General features: G+C 52.9%; 12 protein-coding genes and 1 non-coding gene across 13 annotated transcripts; 8 read left to right on the top strand and 5 right to left on the bottom strand.

The window, feature by feature from the left end:
• Positions 1–113: 113 nt before the first annotated feature.
• Positions 114–1,952, bottom strand: RRI2 (Rri2p; the record flags this gene model as incomplete). The annotated part of the gene is made up of 1 exon (XM_002551469.1): positions 114–1,952. One exon carries the CDS (start codon positions 1,950–1,952, stop codon positions 114–116), a length of 1,839 nt encoding a protein of 612 aa, XP_002551515.1.
• Positions 1,953–2,384: 432 nt separating this feature from the next.
• Positions 2,385–2,948, top strand: AHP1 (thioredoxin peroxidase AHP1; the record flags this gene model as incomplete). Its single annotated transcript, XM_002551468.1, has 1 exon — positions 2,385–2,948. The coding sequence occupies one exon, from the start codon at positions 2,385–2,387 to the stop codon at positions 2,946–2,948; it is 564 nt and encodes a 187-aa protein (XP_002551514.1).
• A 202-nt stretch (positions 2,949–3,150) lies between these two features.
• On the top strand, positions 3,151–4,581 carry MCH4 (Mch4p; the record flags this gene model as incomplete). The annotated part of the gene is made up of 1 exon (XM_002551467.1): positions 3,151–4,581. One exon carries the CDS (start codon positions 3,151–3,153, stop codon positions 4,579–4,581), a length of 1,431 nt encoding a protein of 476 aa, XP_002551513.1.
• A 940-nt stretch (positions 4,582–5,521) lies between these two features.
• On the top strand, positions 5,522–6,397 carry KLTH0A01144g (60S ribosomal protein eL18; the record flags this gene model as incomplete). Its single annotated transcript, XM_002551466.1, has 2 exons — positions 5,522–5,633; positions 5,949–6,397. The coding sequence occupies 2 exons, from the start codon at positions 5,522–5,524 to the stop codon at positions 6,395–6,397; spliced, it is 561 nt and encodes a 186-aa protein (XP_002551512.1).
• Positions 6,398–7,239: 842 nt separating this feature from the next.
• Positions 7,240–8,018, top strand: RPS19A (40S ribosomal protein eS19; the record flags this gene model as incomplete). The annotated part of the gene is made up of 2 exons (XM_002551465.1): positions 7,240–7,259; positions 7,604–8,018. The coding sequence occupies 2 exons, from the start codon at positions 7,240–7,242 to the stop codon at positions 8,016–8,018; spliced, it is 435 nt and encodes a 144-aa protein (XP_002551511.1).
• A 198-nt stretch (positions 8,019–8,216) lies between these two features.
• KLTH0A01100r lies at positions 8,217–8,290 on the bottom strand. Its single transcript has one exon. It is a non-coding gene; the product is annotated as a tRNA-Ile (tRNA).
• A 152-nt stretch (positions 8,291–8,442) lies between these two features.
• KLTH0A01078g (uncharacterized protein) lies at positions 8,443–8,890 on the top strand (the record flags this gene model as incomplete). The annotated part of the gene is made up of 3 exons (XM_002551464.1): positions 8,443–8,460; positions 8,563–8,693; positions 8,782–8,890. The coding sequence occupies 3 exons, from the start codon at positions 8,443–8,445 to the stop codon at positions 8,888–8,890; spliced, it is 258 nt and encodes an 85-aa protein (XP_002551510.1).
• Positions 8,891–9,082: 192 nt separating this feature from the next.
• On the top strand, positions 9,083–11,353 carry BSP1 (Bsp1p; the record flags this gene model as incomplete). The annotated part of the gene is made up of 1 exon (XM_002551463.1): positions 9,083–11,353. The coding sequence occupies one exon, from the start codon at positions 9,083–9,085 to the stop codon at positions 11,351–11,353; it is 2,271 nt and encodes a 756-aa protein (XP_002551509.1).
• Positions 11,354–11,410: 57 nt separating this feature from the next.
• Positions 11,411–12,931, bottom strand: KLTH0A01034g (KLTH0A01034p; the record flags this gene model as incomplete). The annotated part of the gene is made up of 1 exon (XM_002551462.1): positions 11,411–12,931. One exon carries the CDS (start codon positions 12,929–12,931, stop codon positions 11,411–11,413), a length of 1,521 nt encoding a protein of 506 aa, XP_002551508.1.
• A 1,002-nt stretch (positions 12,932–13,933) lies between these two features.
• PDP3 (Pdp3p) lies at positions 13,934–14,863 on the top strand (the record flags this gene model as incomplete). Its single annotated transcript, XM_002551461.1, has 1 exon — positions 13,934–14,863. The coding sequence occupies one exon, from the start codon at positions 13,934–13,936 to the stop codon at positions 14,861–14,863; it is 930 nt and encodes a 309-aa protein (XP_002551507.1).
• A 266-nt stretch (positions 14,864–15,129) lies between these two features.
• On the top strand, positions 15,130–15,762 carry KLTH0A00990g (pyridoxal 5'-phosphate synthase; the record flags this gene model as incomplete). The annotated part of the gene is made up of 1 exon (XM_002551460.1): positions 15,130–15,762. The coding sequence occupies one exon, from the start codon at positions 15,130–15,132 to the stop codon at positions 15,760–15,762; it is 633 nt and encodes a 210-aa protein (XP_002551506.1).
• A 118-nt stretch (positions 15,763–15,880) lies between these two features.
• Positions 15,881–17,164, bottom strand: VPS4 (AAA family ATPase VPS4; the record flags this gene model as incomplete). The annotated part of the gene is made up of 1 exon (XM_002551459.1): positions 15,881–17,164. One exon carries the CDS (start codon positions 17,162–17,164, stop codon positions 15,881–15,883), a length of 1,284 nt encoding a protein of 427 aa, XP_002551505.1.
• Positions 17,165–17,408: 244 nt separating this feature from the next.
• CSA1 (Csa1p) lies at positions 17,409–18,314 on the bottom strand (the record flags this gene model as incomplete). Its single annotated transcript, XM_002551458.1, has 1 exon — positions 17,409–18,314. One exon carries the CDS (start codon positions 18,312–18,314, stop codon positions 17,409–17,411), a length of 906 nt encoding a protein of 301 aa, XP_002551504.1.
• Positions 18,315–18,505: the final 191 nt, after the last annotated feature.

Below are 18,505 nucleotides of genomic sequence, written 5' to 3'. Positions count from 1 at the left end.
GACAATAAGCAGGGCTTTGTCCCTGCCAACTGGGGTCTGGCCCGCTAGATTAAAGACTACCGGGGAAGCGTGGCTCGTTTTTCGCGGTTCAGCGGTCCACGGCGGTTTCGCGTTTAGCTAAGCGCATCGCGGACGCACTGAAGAAGCTGAGAGTACTTCAAAGGCTTCGCTTGATCACTTGAGTCCGCCACAGCAGTACACTCTCGAGACTGCTGCAGCTCGTGGACAAACTGCACAGCACTCATGTCCTTCAGCCTGCGGGGCTTTGTTTCGAAGACGCCAATGTTGTCAACCCATTCTTTCAAGGAATTACAGGATGGTGTATTAGGGGACTTTGTAACAGCATCGGACTTCGCAGAAAGGTACAAGTGCTTGGAAAGAGGGCATAAGGGCCTACGATTCTCTTTTCCGAAGTAGACAAGGTCGTGCGTAAGGTCCAGCTTGAAGTAGACTTGCGCGGTGTCGTTCATGATACTCTTCATCAGAATAGTGAGCAAATCGTTGCGCGACAGCTGCGGAGAGTCCCCTATCTGCAGCTGCGCGCGGATGTCCGACAGCGAGATGCAGGAGTATAGCCTGGCGACGCGGTTCCAGAGCATGCGCGTTTGCAGCAGGTGTATGAGGGCGTCAACAAGCCCAGCCAACTGGAGGTGGAATTGCTTGATTTTGCGCAGAGAGTCGGCGAATCCGCTCAAGTTGTAGCCTACAAAATCCGAGTAAATGTGCTTCAAGTCTTGCACCAGTGGTGTCGACTCGATGACCTTGATCTGTTCGAGCTCGAAGGGCGTGATGGCTTGATGCGCGTTGGCCGCTTGGCCTGTTAGGAGCATGCTGGAGAGCACGAAGGCACAAAGAGTGAGGTCCCGGAAGCGCGAGTGGTCTCCAAGCTCTTCGAGGTGCTTGTAGCAGTTCCAAAAGGCCGTCTGGCACTCAGAGAGGCGCTTGGCGTGGTCGTGGGGCGAGCAGTAGTTGTTGAGGGCGATGATCGCTTCGCAGAAGCTTAGCAGGGAAAGCAGGCGAAGGGGCTGTGTGAGAGACCTCTGCAGCAGCGCCGACGCATGCGACACTAGGCTTTGGAGCTGGGGAACGTCGAGGCCTTGTGGGTCTGCCAGGAATTGCTGCACGTGTGTCGTTATGAGGAACTCAAGGGAGTCCAGCCGGCCGCCAGAGATGGTGGCCAGCTCGTCGAGCATCTGGCGGCGCTGGGACCCGCCCGGGGGGTCATTAAAGCCGAGCCGGTGCTGCAGGACGCGCGATCGTAGATCCTGGGCGGATTCGTGCCTTGCAAGAGGCGCGCAGCACTCAAGAAGTGTGACCGCTGCTCGAGGCCCCAAACCAGAGGCGGCAGGCCCTTCAAAGAGCAGCTTGGACTTTAGCGGCGGCGCGAAGAGGTCCAGTAGTCGCGAGACAGCAGAATCCAGAACTTCCGGCTCGAGCCAGTCGACATACGCTTGCAGCTGCTGCAGGTGGCCGCAGGCTTCTTGGAGCTCGGAGTGCTCGGTTAGCTCCGCGGGGCCCGCGGCGTTTTCCTGGCGCGAGACCCAGCTTAAGTAGCAGCACCGAACCAGCTCGAGCCGCGCTCCAAAGGCGCGATCCGGGTCGAGTGTCGAGCTCTGTAGCACGCCGTCCAAGGCGGACCGGGCCTCGTACCAGCGCTGTTCCTGCACCATGCGTCTCGCCTCTTGCAGCGCAGCCGAAGCCATGACCGCGGCTCCGCTCTCCACCTGGGGTTTTCCAGCGCCATTTTCGGCGCCGCTATCATCCCTGCGGCTTGCCGAGCCCTGTCTGGTCTTGCTTCCGGTCTCGTTCTCGGCAGCGCCCTCGTTCTCGGCCTCGTCCTCGGTCTCGTCCTCCATCTCGATGCTTACGTCCTCGTCGGACGCCATAAAGTCGTCGTAGTTCTCATCCTCGGATGCCGCGAAGTCGCCGTAGCCCGCGTCGTCGCCAGTCATCGCGGAACACTTGCAGTTATAGCCAGCGATGCCCGATCTGGGGCATCGCAGGCTAACACAGTTTCTCTAAGGGAGTGGAAAAGCCAGCAGATCACGTGATAGTCCATTAAATCGCGGTCACGTGGTGTCGTGGATAATGATCTTCTTGATAATATTGATCGTGTCACGTGGCATGGATCGTCGGGGCCCATTGCCACTCTGGCCTGCCTCCGGTGGCCACGCCAGCACCCCACGCCTCTGTCTCGCGCGCCAGTGCGCCGTCTCGTGCCGTCTACAACGCGACGCCGCGCCTATTTCGTCAAGCTTACGTTTGTCTACGTTATAGCAAAGCACGTCACCCCGACTCCATGTACGTTTGTACGGCGCACCTTAAATCCCCCCTATATAAGCGTGCTCAGTAGCGCTCAATCGCCACCGTTGGCTACAACCATAATGCTTCACGGAATCCGTTCAGCTATCAGACCAGCATCAGCTTCAGGCCTCCGTTTTTTCCACAACACAACTCGTACACAAATGTTCCAAGTAGGTGACGTTATCAAGACCGGCCTCGCCGGCGTGCAGGAGAACGCTCCAAGCAACTCCATTGACCTCGGCAAGTTGGTCAGCAAGGGCAAGCACATCATCGTCGGTGTCCCAGCCGCGTTCTCTCCAGCGTGCTCCGCTAGCCACGTTCCCGGCTACATCGCGCACCTTTCCGACTTGCAGGCCAAGGGCGTGCAGGACGTGTTCGTGACCTGCGTGAACGACGCCTTCGTGACCAAGGCGTGGGCTGAGTCGCTCAAGACCCCAGAGCAGGTGCACATCGTCGCTGACACCAAGGGCGAGTTCGCCAAGTCCGGTGACACCCTGTTTGACTCCGAGGAAGTGTTCGGCAACAAGCGTAACTACCGTTACGCTGTCGTCGTTGAGGACGGTAAGGTCGTCTCCACCTTCGAGGAGCCAGACAAGACCGGCGTCAACGTTTCCTCCGCCGAGAACGTTCTGAAGTCTTTGTAAGCGCAGCACGAGCTCGCTCCTGCGCTTTCGTTTGTATGTAGTACCCTGTGTGCAACGCGCGGGTCGCGTGTCTTCGTGACTCACGCGCCACGCAGTTCTTTATAAAGCCATTATTATTCCGCTGCTTCCAAAGCTTTAAAACTTTGCCCTCTGGGGCCACACTTCGCTTCTCTGCAATTCACCATCGTTCGCGCTATACGACATGGTTTCAATACTCCCCAAGCGGCCTCAGCAGCTCATCCTCAGTCCTCACACACGCTTCGAAGCGCACGCTTCCGGCTTCAAACCTCAGAGCGGCGGCACGGGCCGCGACTCTGACGACCATGTGCGTGAGTCAACGCTGGACCAACTGTCGCACACAGGGTCCACGGACGACGAAGACGAATCTGAGTTTCCCGACGGCGGCGTGGCCGCTTACCTGGCGCTGCTGGGCTCTTTTATGGGCCTTCTGCCGGCGTGGGGCGTGATCAACTCGCTCGGTGCCCTCGAAGGCTACATCTCGAAGCACCAGCTGGCGTCAGACTCGTCCTCAAGCGTATCGTGGATTTTTGCGCTCTACCTTGCGATCGTGAGCGCTAGCTGCGTTCTTACGGGCGCGTATTTCGACCGCAACGGCGGCTTCGGCGCCATTGTTGTCGGCACTGTGCTCTTCGTGACCAGTTTGGTGGCCACGGCAAACTGCCACACCATTTGGCAATTTATCCTGGCATTCTCCGTCCTGGGCGGCCTGGCCAACGGCATCCTCACTACGCCGCTGGTGAGCTGCGTGGCCACCTGGTTCTCGCGCAAGCGCGCCATGGCAACGAGCTGTGCCACGATCGGCGGGTCTCTGGGCGGGATCATCTTCCCGCTCATGCTCAAGAAGCTCTACGTCGAAGTCGGCTTTCCATGGGCCCTGCGGATTCTGGCATTCGTGTGTCTGGCTTGTCTGTCATTCGCGTGCCTTTTCGCGCGCGAGCGCGTCAAGCAGAAGCCGCAGGCGTTTTCCAGTAAGCATGAGATGGCCAAGTTTTACGTGCTTGGGAGCTTCAACTGGAAATACTTCTGCGACGCCAAGTATGTGTTCACGACGCTGGGCTTCTCGCTCGCGGAAAACTCCATTCTGGCCACCAGCACCTACATTGCGTCCTACGCAATGGCCCGCGGCAATAGCGAGGGCAGCTCCTTCACGCTCATCACCGCAGGCAACGCCATGCAGATCCTAGGCCGCTACGTCCCTGGCTACATTTCGGACCGGTACGCAGGCCGTTTCAACGTCGTCATTGTCATGACGCTCATGGCGGTCGTGGTCAATTTCGCCATCTGGCTGCCGTTCGGCGGCAACCCCAAAGCGCTGTGGGCCTACTACCTACTGTACGGCTTCTTTTCAGGGTCCATCTTCTCGCTAACCGCGGTGTGCATCGGCCAGATCTCCAAAACCCGCGACTTTGGCAAGCGCTACTCTACTGCATACCTACTGAATGCGATGATGACCCTGCCCACCATCCCCATCGCTGGTACCATCATTGGCAGGGGCTCGGTGTCGGACTACAACAAGTTTATCATCTTCTCCACGTGCCTCATGCTGGCGGGAGGCCTGAGCTACGCTGTAGCGAGGTTCCTGTGCGCGGGTGTGAGGATTTGCAAGGTTTAGCCCACGCACGATTGCCTGCCGTGCTAGCACTGGAAGCGGCACCGACCCATGCTAGCGTGACACATATCTTATATATGATATATGACAGTAACGAGAATTATGCGATGACCTAATCCGAGCGCTCGAAGATAGCCGGCCAGATCATCTGAAGCGGGACACACATTCGCTTTCCTGTCCCAGATCCGCCTTTACAGCATGTCTCCGCACGTTTCCCGCACGTCTGTCGCCCATTTCCAATATGTTTCCCACATGTTTCCTGGTTTGTTTCCAGATTTGTTTCTCAGACCGTAGCTGCAGAGCGGGACGCTAAGGTGTGCGAAATAGAAATAGATCGATCACATGTCCATTATTCAGATGCCAGTGTCATGAAGCACAAGCTGCAGCTATGTCCTGCTAAAGGTGCGCCAGCAAGTGAATCGCCCAGCCGAGGAGAAGTGCGCACACGGAACAACCAGAAAACACTGCTCAAGTTTGAAATAGCTGGTGAGACCCAGTGACCGCCCCCCTCCAACTCGCCATGTGAGTTACCAAAGTTTCTAGGAATTCCCTATCTAATCCCCTGAGAACCAGTCTGCTAATCCAGCATACAGTGCTCTTTCACCGCGTTACAGATGCCCGGTATCCCTTGATCACTTGAAGAGCACCCACCATACCAAAACTCCGGCCGTTAGGGCTCTCAGCGAGCGCATCGCTAACCTGAAAAACTGGACTTTCCCATGAAACAACTTTTGACTGTTCCACCCATGCATTTTGTATTTTCAAAACTTTCTTGTCTGCTTTTTTCGAGCTTTTCGCAGATGTGAATTCTGATCAGCTGACCTCCTCGACCCACGCAGCTTGGATGGCGAAGCTTCCACGGGACAGAACCTGTAAAAAAATGTTAAGCGAGCTCATCCAGCATCTTGCTCCATAGTGTCTCGGAACATCAAGGAACTGCACAATGGGTATCGATCACACTACTAAGCAGCACAAGAGATCCGGTCACAGAACCGCTCCAAAGTCTGACAATGTGTACTTGAAGCTTTTGGTGAAGCTGTACACTTTCTTGGCTCGTATGTTGAAAGTTTAAACCTCATGGAAAGTAAGGGATTGGGCTGGCTCACTGCGGAAACGACGTTTCTGCGTGGCTCAAGCTAGGCCGGCCGTGGCTGCGGAACGCTGTGGGGCTCCGGTGCGCGGCGGTAGACTGTTTTCTTTATTGTTTTGGATACTTTGGCTTGAGACTCGTTCTGCGAGTACGGGGACCTGCAGTGCCAGACTCTGGCGCGCCAGCGCACAGCAGGCAGGCCCACCCGTGCGAACTGCAAGTGAGCAGAACCTAGACCTTTATTCTCGCCTTCTCCGTGGTACTAACTAATATTCCGCAGGTCGTACTGATGCTCCATTCAACAAGGTTGTCTTGAGATCTTTGTTCTTGTCCAAGATCAACAGACCTCCTGTCTCCGTTTCCAGAATCGGCAAGGCTTTGAACCAGCAGGGCGCTGCCAACAAGACCGTTGTCGTTGTCGGTACCGTCACTGACGACAACAGAATCTTCGAGTTCCCAAAGGCCACCGTTGCCGCTTTGAGATTCACCGCCGGCGCCAGAGCCACCATCTTGAAGGCTGGTGGTGAGTGCATCACCTTGGACCAGTTGGCCGTCAGAGCTCCAAAGGGTCAGAACACCTTGATCGTTAGAGGCCCAAGAAACTCCAGAGAGGCCGTCAGACACTTCGGTGCTGGTCCTCACAAGCACAAGGCTCCAAGAATCATGTCTAAGGGCCGCAAGTTCGAGAAGGCTAGAGGTAGACGGAGATCTAGAGGTTTCAAGGTGTAATTTACATAGCACTACTACCTGCAAACTACATAAATCCCAATCTAAGGACAACAGCTGTGTGCAAACCAGAACGAGGTCGCGCGCTGACCCCCTTGTATTATAATAGATGTCGACGTCTCGTTAGTCTCCGGGGTTGCCGCGCTGCGCCTGCTTCGCGCAGGAACAGCCGCTCAACGATCTGCGCACGTGACCTTCGTAGACAGATGGCAGAAGAGATCTCGAGCTCGGATGCTACGCGAGAGGAGTTCTCCTGCCGTAGAGCGCGTTATCGAAGAATTCCACCCGGTATGACCTGTCACACGCTTGTTGACCAGAAACACACATCTGTGCGATTCAAAAGTCGAAACTCTGGCCCGCATCTGCCAGGCTCCGTCCTGTTCTTCCTAGTGTTCTTCATATGTAATGATCCTCCCATAACCATGATCATGTGCTCACGTTACTGTCGTACTTAGTGCTGATTGTGTTTGACTTGCATCCGTACACCAAGTGTGCTGAAAATAACCGCTTGAAATTTTATCCCATTTTATATTTGCGTGGGTGTCCACACATGTCGTGGGCAGACGCCTTGCCCTGCTAGCCCAGGGGCCTCTCGCGGGAATCCGTCTGGCCCCTGCCCAGCTTCCAGGCAGACGCTTGCAGACGCTCCTGCCTACGATGCTTGAGGTCCCCGGCCCGCGCCCGCCGGGCTCCAGGCGGGCCTGTCTGGAGCACCGCAGCCAGTCCGTGTCGCACTCTCGCCGCTCAGCCTTCGCCTGCTACCGGTGTATCGAATACGGAAAGATATAAGCATTTTGGCAAATTTGAGTATAGGTCACAGTCAACCAGAGATCAACAGGATAAAGATGCCAGGTGTTTCCGTTAGGTACGTGAACTTGTGGAATCGCTAGACAGCGGGGAAGCAGAGGTGGACAACAGGCGAAACAAACGATGCGAGCATTTCCAGAGGTTTCCAGAGGTTGAATATCGAAATGAGACCCGCCACGGCATCATCTACTCGGAAAGGCCCGGTCCGTGCGGCCAGTCTTAACGTGTGGTGGTCCCGGTACCAGACGAGGACAAACGAGAGAGCGCAGAGACTAGCTGTGCATGGGCGCACTCTGCGCTCTCCAGGCACACAGTGTCCGCCGTTTTGTGTCGCCCGTTCCGCTCCTGCTTTCTGCGCATGTTTGCGTTACCAAAAGAACCCCCTACTAACTGTATGTACAGAGACGTTCCAGCCCAAGACTTCATCACCGCTTACGCTTCTTTCTTGCAAAGACAAGGTAAGTTGGAGGTGCCAGGTTACGTTGACATTGTCAAGACCTCCGCCGGTAACGAGATGCCTCCACAGGACTCCGAAGGTTGGTTCTACATGCGTGCCGCCTCCGTTGCCAGACACATCTACATGAGAAAGCAGGTCGGTGTCGGCAAGTTGAACAAGTTGTACGGTAACGCCAAGAACAGAGGCTCCAGACCTTCCAAGCACGTCGACGCCTCCGGCTCCGTCAACAGAAAGGTCCTACAGGCTTTGGAGAAGATCGGCATTGTCGAGATCTCTCCAAAGGGTGGTAGAAGAATCTCCGAGAACGGCCAGAGAGACTTGGACCGTATCGCCGCCCAGACCTTGGAAGACGACGAGTAAATAACACCTCTGTAAAATTTTGTACATTTTCCCGTTGTTGTCACATAATATAATCGCGTAAACGAACATATTACAGGTTTACTACTGCCACTGCCGGAGGGCGCCCGCTAGCGTCCCCACCACATGTGCGTAGTTGGCATTCTTAGCAGGCATTCCCCACTCAGAGCGCCTATATCCATGAAGCAAAAAATAAAAGAATGGTCTCTAGCGGGATCGAACCGCTGATCCCCGCGTTATTAGCACGGTGCCTTAACCAACTGGGCCAAGAGACCTTGTTGGATGCCCGTGAGATTTTTAAAAATCTATCCATCGTAACAGTACACGTGCCAGTCCCTCAGAACAACTTTCACATAAAGATCACCTTACTCGTTCCACTACCTTTAGAAACTACTCCCCCAAGAATCCACACACACACACACACGCAATGAAGCCAGTGGTATCAGTATGCTCTCTCGCGATAGCTCGCACTCTGCAGCTTGTGCCGCGCCAGCCGTGCACCGTTCTCTCTGGCCCCCCATACTAACCACCCTCCCCTTCTTTACAGTCCGGTAAAGCTTGGTTCTGCACCGTAATTTCGGCGTTCGGTGTCGTGATCCTTTCGGTGATCGCTCACCTATTCAACACCAACCACGAGTCTTTCGTCGGGTCCATCAACGACCCCGAGGATGGACCAGCGTATGTCCCCCTGCATTCCACGCCCAACTCCGGAGCGGCCTCCCGACCGCTTCAAACGATTCGCTTCAATACTAACTACAATTTCTAGGGTTGCACGCACAGTTTTTATGGCCGTGCTCGTCTACGCAGTATTCTTCGTGTTTTGTGGGTCCCAGATTTGGCTCGGCAAGAAGAAGCCCGCGATTGAACTACGTTGAACCAGTCCGTCAAGTCAATCTTCGTTTCCATAAAGTGTAACTGTATAGTAAAACCATCAATCCACGATATGTTTCGTGATAGATGACATCAACACTTCCATTCAAAGACACCACGAAATCGCTAGATCCGAGTCCTGGGGACGCGGGCGGAGAAGGTGTAGACAAGCATTTCTAGCATCAGTTATTGACCACATGGAGCGAGAGGCGTCTAGTCTCAGGGACCCAGAGCTTGAGGACTATTTGGCGCGGGTGGAGCGGCTGGACAGCGCGAGAAATGGCAGCCGGCGCTCGCCGGATGCACATGATCAGAGGCCCAAGTATCGGCCTGAGGACTTGGAAAGAGCCCAGAGGCTGCTGGACGGTGACTACACGGGCTATGACTCCGGAACCTCCCCCACGAAGTACTCTGGATCGGTTCCACAGATTGCATACCGTTCGGCGTACAACTACGAGAGGACATTCTCGCCGAAAAGAGGCGCCGGGTCGCCCAGGCGGAGTGATGCGGGCTCGGCCCCTGCGCTCGGTCTTGATAGTTCCCCGGATGGCACTCGCCGCTACACTGTGTCAGAGCAAGATTACCTTTTGCTGCAGAAGCTGAAACGTGAAGCGGTGGGCGACCCTCTGGTCAGCGCTCTCCCTTCGCGCGGCCGGCCTCGAGAAAATCGGGTCGTCAGGACCGTGACGCTCGCGGACGACGGCGATGACAATGATGAAATTCCGCCTCCTTTGCCTACGAGACGGGCCGCATCGCCAGTACTTCCTCCTCCGGATCGCGAAGAAGATAGCACGCCAACCAAACCCGCACGGCCGCTGGGCCTTTCAGTGCCATCGAAAAGCGTCGCACCCGCCAAGCCTGCGCGGGTGCCAGATCTTTCAATGCGGTTGAAAAGCGCTGCGCCCGCGTCACCGGTTGTTGAAACGGGGACAAAGCCTTCTACCCCGCTTCAGAAAAATACGGCAGTCTCAATTGATAACAGGGATTCCTTAGTACCCAAAAAACCGCCTCCTAGGAAGCCTGCCTCCTTGACAGAGGCCTCGAAGGCCGATGGATTCATAAAAATCCTAAGCGATCGTGCAAAGAAGCCAGTTCCGCCTAAGCCCGAGACGCTGAAAAAGTCAGCCTCTTACTTGGAGTCGCTCGAGAACAACAAACTAACTACGGCGTCCCTGGATAAACCAAGCAAGCCTTCGATTCAAAGCAAGCCTTCGATTCAAAGCAAGCCAACATCCTATTTGGACTCCCTTCAGAAAAATAAAGTCACGGTTTCGACACCAGTCCGAGAGCCCAAGTCTCCCTCTCCAATTGCGAAGCCTCAGCACACACCCCAGATGTTTATGAATTCTGTACTCAAAACAGAAAGTTCTCGACCGCTACAAGACTCTTCGGCACAAAGTCCGAAACCCTTTGTTATCCCGCCAAAGCGTAAATCTCCTCAAAAAGAACCAGTACCAGAAAGCGATGAAAAAGCTGAAGTAAGCTTCCTTTCATTGAGATCAAGCTTGAAACCCGCGCAGAGTTTTAAAAAATCTGACGCCCGTGAGCCTGGCTTTAGAAGCGATGAACAAAAGTTGGTTATACCAAAGTTGAGGAGACCAAAGGTTCAGGATGATAGTGCTCAATTTGATGGACAAGAATCACTAAAGTCTGTCCCTCGCTCAATTGAGGGAAATGGCTCCGCTTCGGAAACCGCATCTCAGCGGCAAAGGTTGAATGTTGCCCCTCCTAAGCCAGAACGCAAAGTATCTACTCCTGAGGCTCTTTCTAAAAGAGAGAGTCTTGCTAAAGCGCCTCCGAAACCAGCACGCAAAATATCCACACCGGAGGCTCTTTCGAAAAGAGAAAGCTTGAATAAAGCACCTCCTAAGCCTCCCCGCAAAGTCTCTGCTCTTGAAGCGCTTTCAAAGAGGGAAAGCCTCAGCAAAGCACCACCTAAACCGGCTCGCAAGGTGTCAACGCCCGAAGCTGTGAATAAAAGAGAGAGTCTCAGCAAACCCCCACCAAAACCATCTCGCAAAGTTTCGATGCCTGAGGCTATGAAGCGTCTTGAAGCTATCAAGGCTAAAAAATTGAGCCAGTTCGAGGGCACTGAAGTCTCCGAGAAACCACCTCAAAAACTCGAGCCTACTGTAGAATCCAAAGGTTCACCTTTGAAAGCGAAAACCGAAGCAAACAACCAAAAAGCCCCAGAAAGTGAATTGGCAGCCCTTATTGCCGCCAAGCAACTTGCGAATAAGGGTAAAAGCCGAACAGCTCCAGAACTTTCAAATAGAGCTCATTTGCCACAAGCAATTCCATTCATGGCGCAACTCGATAATGATAAAATAGCCAAAATGTTGCGCCCGGCATCGGAGACTGATATCTCGAGACCGCGGGCATCAGATGGGGACAATCAACTTAATCATCCAACAAAGTCCAGAGCTCGTGGCCCTAAAAGAAAGCTCCCTAAAGGAGTTAAAACTTAAACTTCAATATTTAGATCAAAATGTAAAATTACTAATTAAGTGATAAACGTTACAACATTATAACAGGTATTTGAAATTTGGGTTCAGATCACCCTTGAGGACGCGATCTTCGATAGGAAGCTCTTCAAACCTCTCAATGTACGTTAGTGTCATCTTTTTCTTGTTCATGAAGCTGCAGTAGAAAACAATAAAAAGTTGACTGATAATTGAAAGGCCCACAAACCCGATAGAAACGCTAAGCCCAGAAGTGTATTTGGGCTCATCTTTTTGTAGAAACAAAAACGTTGCGATGATCCCGCCGATATTTCCAAGCCCAACTTGGAAGGCTGTGCCAAAAGACTTCCTCAAATGCCCGCCTAAATTAATAGAAGTCCAGCACACAACCACCGGAGTAGCGCCATAAAGCCCCAGAGAAGCCACGAAGCAACCACCATATCTTACATGGGGTGCAGATGATCCTAAAACCATTGCAAGACCGGCAATTCCAATAATGCTCGAAGAAACAGAAAAACACCAACGGTTTTGGAGGCGGTCGGAGAGATAGGCAACAATATTAATGTATCCGAAAGCCGCAAGCCATGGATATACGGAATGTTGTTGGGCGCTGACCGCAGTGTAACCAAGAAGCTTGATGATGGAAGTTGCAAAATAAGCATAGCCATAACTTGGAACAAGGAGCCCTAAATATGCTAGTGCATTAGCGTAGAAAATGGGCTCCTTGAAAAGCGGCAAATAATCGCGCCAGTTGAACTTGACTTCAAACCCAGATTCCACCCTGGAGTATAGTTGCAATTTTTCCTTCAAAAATGCCTTTTCGTTGGGCTTGAGGAATTTGGCTGTTTCTGGGAAGTCGGGGGTGATGAAAAACAGGAGGAACGCAATAAAGACCGTGGCCGCGCCCTCAATAATGAAGATCCATCTCCAGTTGGCAAGGTGCTTGTTGCCGATACCTGTGTAAATTTGACGCGCGATGGACCCGCCAGCCGCGCCTGCCAAAGTCACAGAACTAAAGAAGCATGAGAATCTCCTCTGGGCCTGCCTTGGGGTGTAATAGGACGATAGAATGTAAAATATTAGGCCGAAGGTGGCAGACTCGGCGACCCCAAGGAATACACGTACAGTGATGAGCCCACCAAACGACTTGACGAAACCACACCCAATGGTCGAACACCCAAACATGAACATGCTTACCGAGAAGCACCAATGAGGCTTGAACAGCTTGGCCAGGTAATTAGCAACCAGTTCGAAAACAATGTAGGGAACGAAGAACACTGTCAGCGCCACATTGAACTGGTTGCCGTGAAGTCCCAGATCTTCTTCCATTCCATAAAGCCTGGCATTTGAAATATTGATCCGGTCAAGGAACGCTGCAAAGTACAGGAGAACCAGCGCTGGCACCACACATATGTCAATTTTCCATTCCAATTTCCGCTGCTTCACACCGTGCTTCTGCGCGAGGTCCTGCTGTATTTCCGAAAGCTCATCGCCGTTATATGATCTCCTGCTGGTCACGCTCACAGTCGAAGCCTTTTCGCTGGTCCCAACGGTCGCGAGCGCCTCGAGCTTAGCTTCTGACATAATCTTGTCGAATATTATATAATCACGCCTTTTTCAGATCGCTTAAAAGTCTGCGTTTTGGCTTTCTGGATGTCTTTCTTGGCATCCTTACTGCGCGCGGAGGCTTGGCTTTAATACTTGCTGCTATGGCCCGGCATATGCGGTGCATTGTCGGTGTATTTTGTCCAGGTCCCGCGAGAGGTCATTTTGATGACTCTTTCCCTAGCGATGAGCAGTTGAAAAATTGACAAGTTTCCATGACCAGTTGCTTAGACAGCACATATTGCCAGGTGCACCGTTATCTCGGACCCGCCGAGGTGACCTTTCGATTAAACCAGGCCGGGCAGCTGCGCGGAGAACTACCGCAGATCGCGTAAAGAACGAGCGCACCCAAACGAGACCGCGCATTAAATCGCGAACATGGTCATGCGTCGCTAGTACAGGTGCATCAACAAAACATCGAAACCCACCCTTTCGATAACGCGTGAGCATTCCAGATGCGTGATGTAGTGCACTATCGTGCTTCTCCAGTACGCCTACTTTGCGCGCGCGTTAGGAAAGGTCTGCTGTAAGACGTTGCGCGCACGCCAGCAGGCGACGCGCTAGGCCTCGACAGTTTCCTGAGCAGCGCTTGTACCGCAGAGTTGAAAACGGGTGGCCGATCGCCCAGAGCGGCCGGTACGAACGGTCGGCACGTCTCTTCGAGGCCTGAGAGCCACATGCAGATCGCCAAGGAAAGTTAACTAAAAGTAGTTAATGTACTGCAAGAAGGACCTTTGAACCAATCAGCCCAACACTGGCGGCTGGCGTTCCCTGCTGCTTGGATCGTAATGAGCGCCCGTGCGCGTCCTCTTCGCTTATTCTAAACGCGCGATGAGCTTCACCGCTAGCTTGTTACCCGAATCTTTGAATTAAATATTGACATTAGGCTCTTAACCAATGAGAAAAGTAGCCAGAGAACAAGTGTAAACACAGGTTCGGCAGGTCGAGCGGCGTTTGGCTAGGTGTTTTAGCAGCAACTCTATGGAGCAGAAACTAACTACAGGCGACTTAGTGCTGTGCAAAGTGGGCTCTTTTGCGCCGTGGCCCGCGGTGGTCTTCCCACAACGACTGCTGCGCAAGGACGTGTACAGGCGACGCAGGGCTGAGTGCGTAGCAGTTTGTTTCTTCAACGATGAGACGTACTACTGGGACAAGCCTGCGAGGTTGAAGCGGCTGACGAAGAGCACGATTGAGCGGTTTCTGGAAGACGCCCCCGCCACAGAGGACCCAGGACTTGTAGGGGCCTACGAAGAAGCTCGGGACTACACTTCGCTGCACGAGTTTGTAATGCAGAGGCTGGAGGAAGAGAACAGGATAGAGGAGTGGGAGAAGAGCGCTGAGGCGGACACCAAGGTCGAGGCAGGGCAAGACCCATTCGAGGGCCGGCCCGCTGGCCTCAAGGCCGGCGGAGCCAAGCTCAGAAAGAGCTCTGCATCCGCATCGCCGCCGCGCGGTTACCCGAAAGCACGCAGAGCTGCCAGTGGCAGCGCCGATGGCAGCATTGGTACCAAATCAAGCTCCGCTTCCCTCAAGTCGCGCTCGATGCCCGAGTCGCCCTCTGCGGTCAAAAAACTATCGCGCCTAGACCATGCCAAGCGTGTAGAGATCTCACTGCTATTTCGCTGCAAGCTCCAGCGGAACCTGGTGCAGCGCGAGCTTCCACCTGGCCCTGACGAGATCAAAGAGTCCCACAAGCTTCTTGGAAAAATCACCGAAAACACGCTGGCCAATCCACAGTTCTTCGACTTCGAGGCCCTGAAGCACAGCAAACTGCACAAACTGCTCAAGGTCATTACCAATGACGATAACCTTGCCGAGTTCCACCGGGAATGCAATGACATCCTGGCCAGCTGGTCTCCCGTCATAGCAGAATTAAAAAAGGACAAACTCAACCAGCGCCGCGATACTTAACGGATCTGGCTGGCTTCTAACAATGCATTACAAAATCCGCGGTAGCAGCATGCGCTCTCTAGAAGCACCAAGCTTCTTAAAAGTCGTTTTAGATATTCAAGAATTAACGTCCCCTTGAGGTTTCGAACCCATGATTTACAGCGGTCCCTGGTCACTTTTGCTCATCAGAAAATGATGCCGGGTATTTATTAAGCTTAAAAAGGGTTTGGTCGTTCTGCGCAAACTGGCAAAGAGTACAATTTCTATCCAAAGCCTCAAACAGTAAAATGTCGTGCCCTGATAGCCTGCCAGAACATGTTTTGAGCCTGTTGAAGACTTCCAAATATCTTCATTTGGCCACTTGCTCCAAGCCGGAGTGCATTCCTTCAGTTTCTTTGATGAACTACACTTACATCTCGCCAGAGAAGGTGTTTGTTGCAGACAAGGAGAAAGGTGCAACGGGCGAAAGACGCCACTACATCATTATGGCGACGCAAAGAGACACAGAGAAGTATGAGAACATTGCTCAGAACCCGGAGGTGTCCGTGTTGATTCACGACTGGGTCACCGCCAAAAAGCTGTCTTTGCGTAAAAGCAGCATGTCCAACACGCCAACACCAGAGCCCCAGAGCGCCGCGGCAGCCGCTGCCGCCCAAAACCCAGACCACCCTAGCAGACTGCTCAACCTGCTTCAGGAATTGAACCAGTCCGAGCTTTCGCAGATGAGCGCAACTTTGAGGGGGCGCGCGGAAGCTGTCGACCCATCCAGTGAGGAATTCAGATACTACGAAGAAGCGCTTCTCAAAGCTAATCCTGACGCGGGCGTATACACCAAAGGCCAGAACGTGGCCGTGGTCAAGGTGAGGCTCGAGAGCGCAAAAGTATCCGACCGTGAAAACAACACTAGCTTCTACGACTAAAGCGTCCGACGTCGAGGAAAGTTTTCGTACGCTGGTATGCGCTAAATATTGTATTGTTAAACCCCGCTTTATGTATTATGACATTAATTTGAGTCTATGAGTTATCGCGAGTGACCCGTCAATCGCCTTCCTGGCCGAAGTCTCGAGTGAACTCGATCTGTTTCCGCAGATCTTCCTCGTTGACAGTGGGTCTTGTTGTCTTGATGGCTTTGAGGAAGTCTTTGATGTTGAGCTCTGGCTCCTGTAGCTCATCCGCTTCGATGTCAACCCAGCTCATCTCGATAGCGTCCTTGTCTCCTGGGGAGCAAGGGGTCAGTTTGCGATGCTCGGGATCCTCAGACACATTTTTGAAGTGAGTGGCGTTTTGAATCTTACGAATAGGCTGCATTAACGCGTCTTTGACCACAACTGCTATATCGCTACCAGAGTAACCTTCTGTGAGCTGCGCCAGCGTCCTGTAATCCTCCTTGGTAAGGCTGCAGGGAGTTTCGCCAATGTTGAGTTCGAACATCCTGGTGCGAGCGGCTAAGTCTGGCAGCGAAATATATATTCTTTTCTCAAATCTTCTCCTGATGGCGCTATCAAGCTGCCATGGGATGTTGGTAGCGCCAAGCACGAGAACGCCTTGAGAGTCGTTTCCGACACCGTTCATTTGTACTAGGAGCTCGGTCTTGATTCTTCTGCTAGCTTCGCTTTCGCCCTCGCCTCGCTGGCCAGTCAGCGCGTCCACTTCGTCTATGAAAATGATGGAGGGCTTGTTTTCCCTAGCCATTGCAAAAAGCTGCTTTACCAGTCTCTCAGACTCACCCATCCACTTCGACACTAAATCACTAGAACTTATGCTGAAAAACGTAGAGTTGGCCTCTGTTGCAACTGCTTTAGCCAAGTACGACTTACCGGTTCCGGGGGGACCGAAAAGTAAAATACCGGACGTGGGTTTACGGTTTCCTGTGAACAAGTGAGGGAACTTAACAGGAAGAATCACAGCTTCTTTCAAAGCAGCTTTAGCTCCTTCGAGCCCAGCAATATCTTCCCACCGAACGTTAGGCTTTTCGGTCAGAATTGCGCCCGAAAGAGCACCTCTCAGCTTCTTGTCGTCGGCGTCGTCATCATTGGAGTTTGCACTGGTCTTTTTTGCCGGGGAGTCTTTCTTGCTCTTTTGTGTATCCTCTTTTGCCTCCAGGTGTTCCTTAAGTTGCTCAGCGCGGTTGAGGTATTCAGTGAATTTAGTTCTAATGAGGTCCTTAGACTTGGGGTTTTTCTCGTATTTCAGAGCTAGCATAAGGTAGTCCAGCCCATTGTAATATGCGGTGTATGCCTCCTCATACTGGGTCGCTGTGTCTAGATCAATAGCCTTTTGGATCAACCCAATTCCTTTCGTCAGAAAATCGCCCGTACTCATCAATTATGCACACTTGAAACTTCAAACTAGTAAGATGGTTTTTGGGTCCTATTGTAACCTTTGAGCATTCAGGTCTTGGGCCACGGCGTGCTCCTTTACTGTTGTCAAGAACCTAACCTATTACTTCCTGGTTCTTGCTCAACTTCTCCTTATCATGTGGCAGTTCTGGACTAGTTTGAGATACATCCGGGTAACCTCATCACTGGCTCTCGAGTCTTGGCTCAACCACGCACTGTTTTGACCTCTAAGGAGCCCTAGAGGATGAGTATTTCGATAAATCTACTCTAATTGGGGACAGAGAGCTTTCAGGGTCTCTTCTAAGTAGTTCTGCGGTTGGAATTGAGCGGTATCTCTCATAAAAGTCGTCTTGCGGGAGCTCTACCTTTCTAGGACTTGAGGTGACCAACGGACTGATAGCGCGATGCGGCGACGGTGGCAGCGCATCGTATTCGGGTTTTAGGTCCTCCCTTTGTAGGTTGGTGATGCGCCTTCTCGATTTTAAGTAGTCGTCATCGACATTGGCATCGTTGAGAAGGCCCTCCAAAAGTGCGTTCTTCTCCTGAGTGAATTTGAGCCTCTTGCGAGTCAAGTGAAGCTCGCGCTCTACCTCATTCAGTTGTTCTTTGAGTGCGTCCACCTTGTGCTGCAACAAGATTACTCGGTCAGTGTCAAAATTGGGCTGAGAAATGTTTCGAGGCTCAAGGGCAACTGCCCTGGGGCCCGGTTTGCGGCCCCGCCGCAGCTCATCGAGGCGTTTTTCATCGTATTGTTTTTCGAGCAGCTTGCGTTTCAGAGCTGCGCTGGATGCGATCCGCCTTTGAACCTGAGACCGGGTCTGCATGCCGCGATTATTGCTGCGAAGCTTAAGGGCTGTGTATGCATTCTTCATCTCGCGTAGATCCTGGTCCTCTCTGGAAAACACGCCCTTTACCAGGTTCCAGATCCCGGGCGCTGTTCTCTTGGGCCTCAGGCTTTTGCCCGTCGTCTTATTCCTCAACGTGACCGAAGTTCGACCTCTTCGCGCGCCGCGGCCACCCAACCCATCAAGCATTTGTGACCGTTTGCGCCACTTGTCTAACGAGCCGCGCTCAACCTTGCGCGGCTCGTCTGCGTTGAACCAGCTCTTGAAGTAATTCTTTGCTGCTTCCATTGTGCTCGACGTTCGGCTTTAATGAGCACTCGAATATCACACGAAGCACTCAAAGATATCAATGAAGCCCGTCTGTAATAATTCACAACGCCTGAAGTGTTCAGAGATAGCCTATGTTAGCTGGCTGTTTATCTTCACGTGTGTTTGTTGTTCTATGTTAGTTGTCAAGAGATGCGCACGCGTGAGTATAT

The sequence above is a fragment of the Lachancea thermotolerans genome (genome assembly GCF_000142805.1).
Source record: "Lachancea thermotolerans CBS 6340 chromosome A complete sequence".
NCBI lineage: Eukaryota > Fungi > Ascomycota > Saccharomycetes > Saccharomycetales > Saccharomycetaceae > Lachancea > Lachancea thermotolerans.
This window is presented reverse-complemented; position numbering and strand designations above follow the sequence as displayed.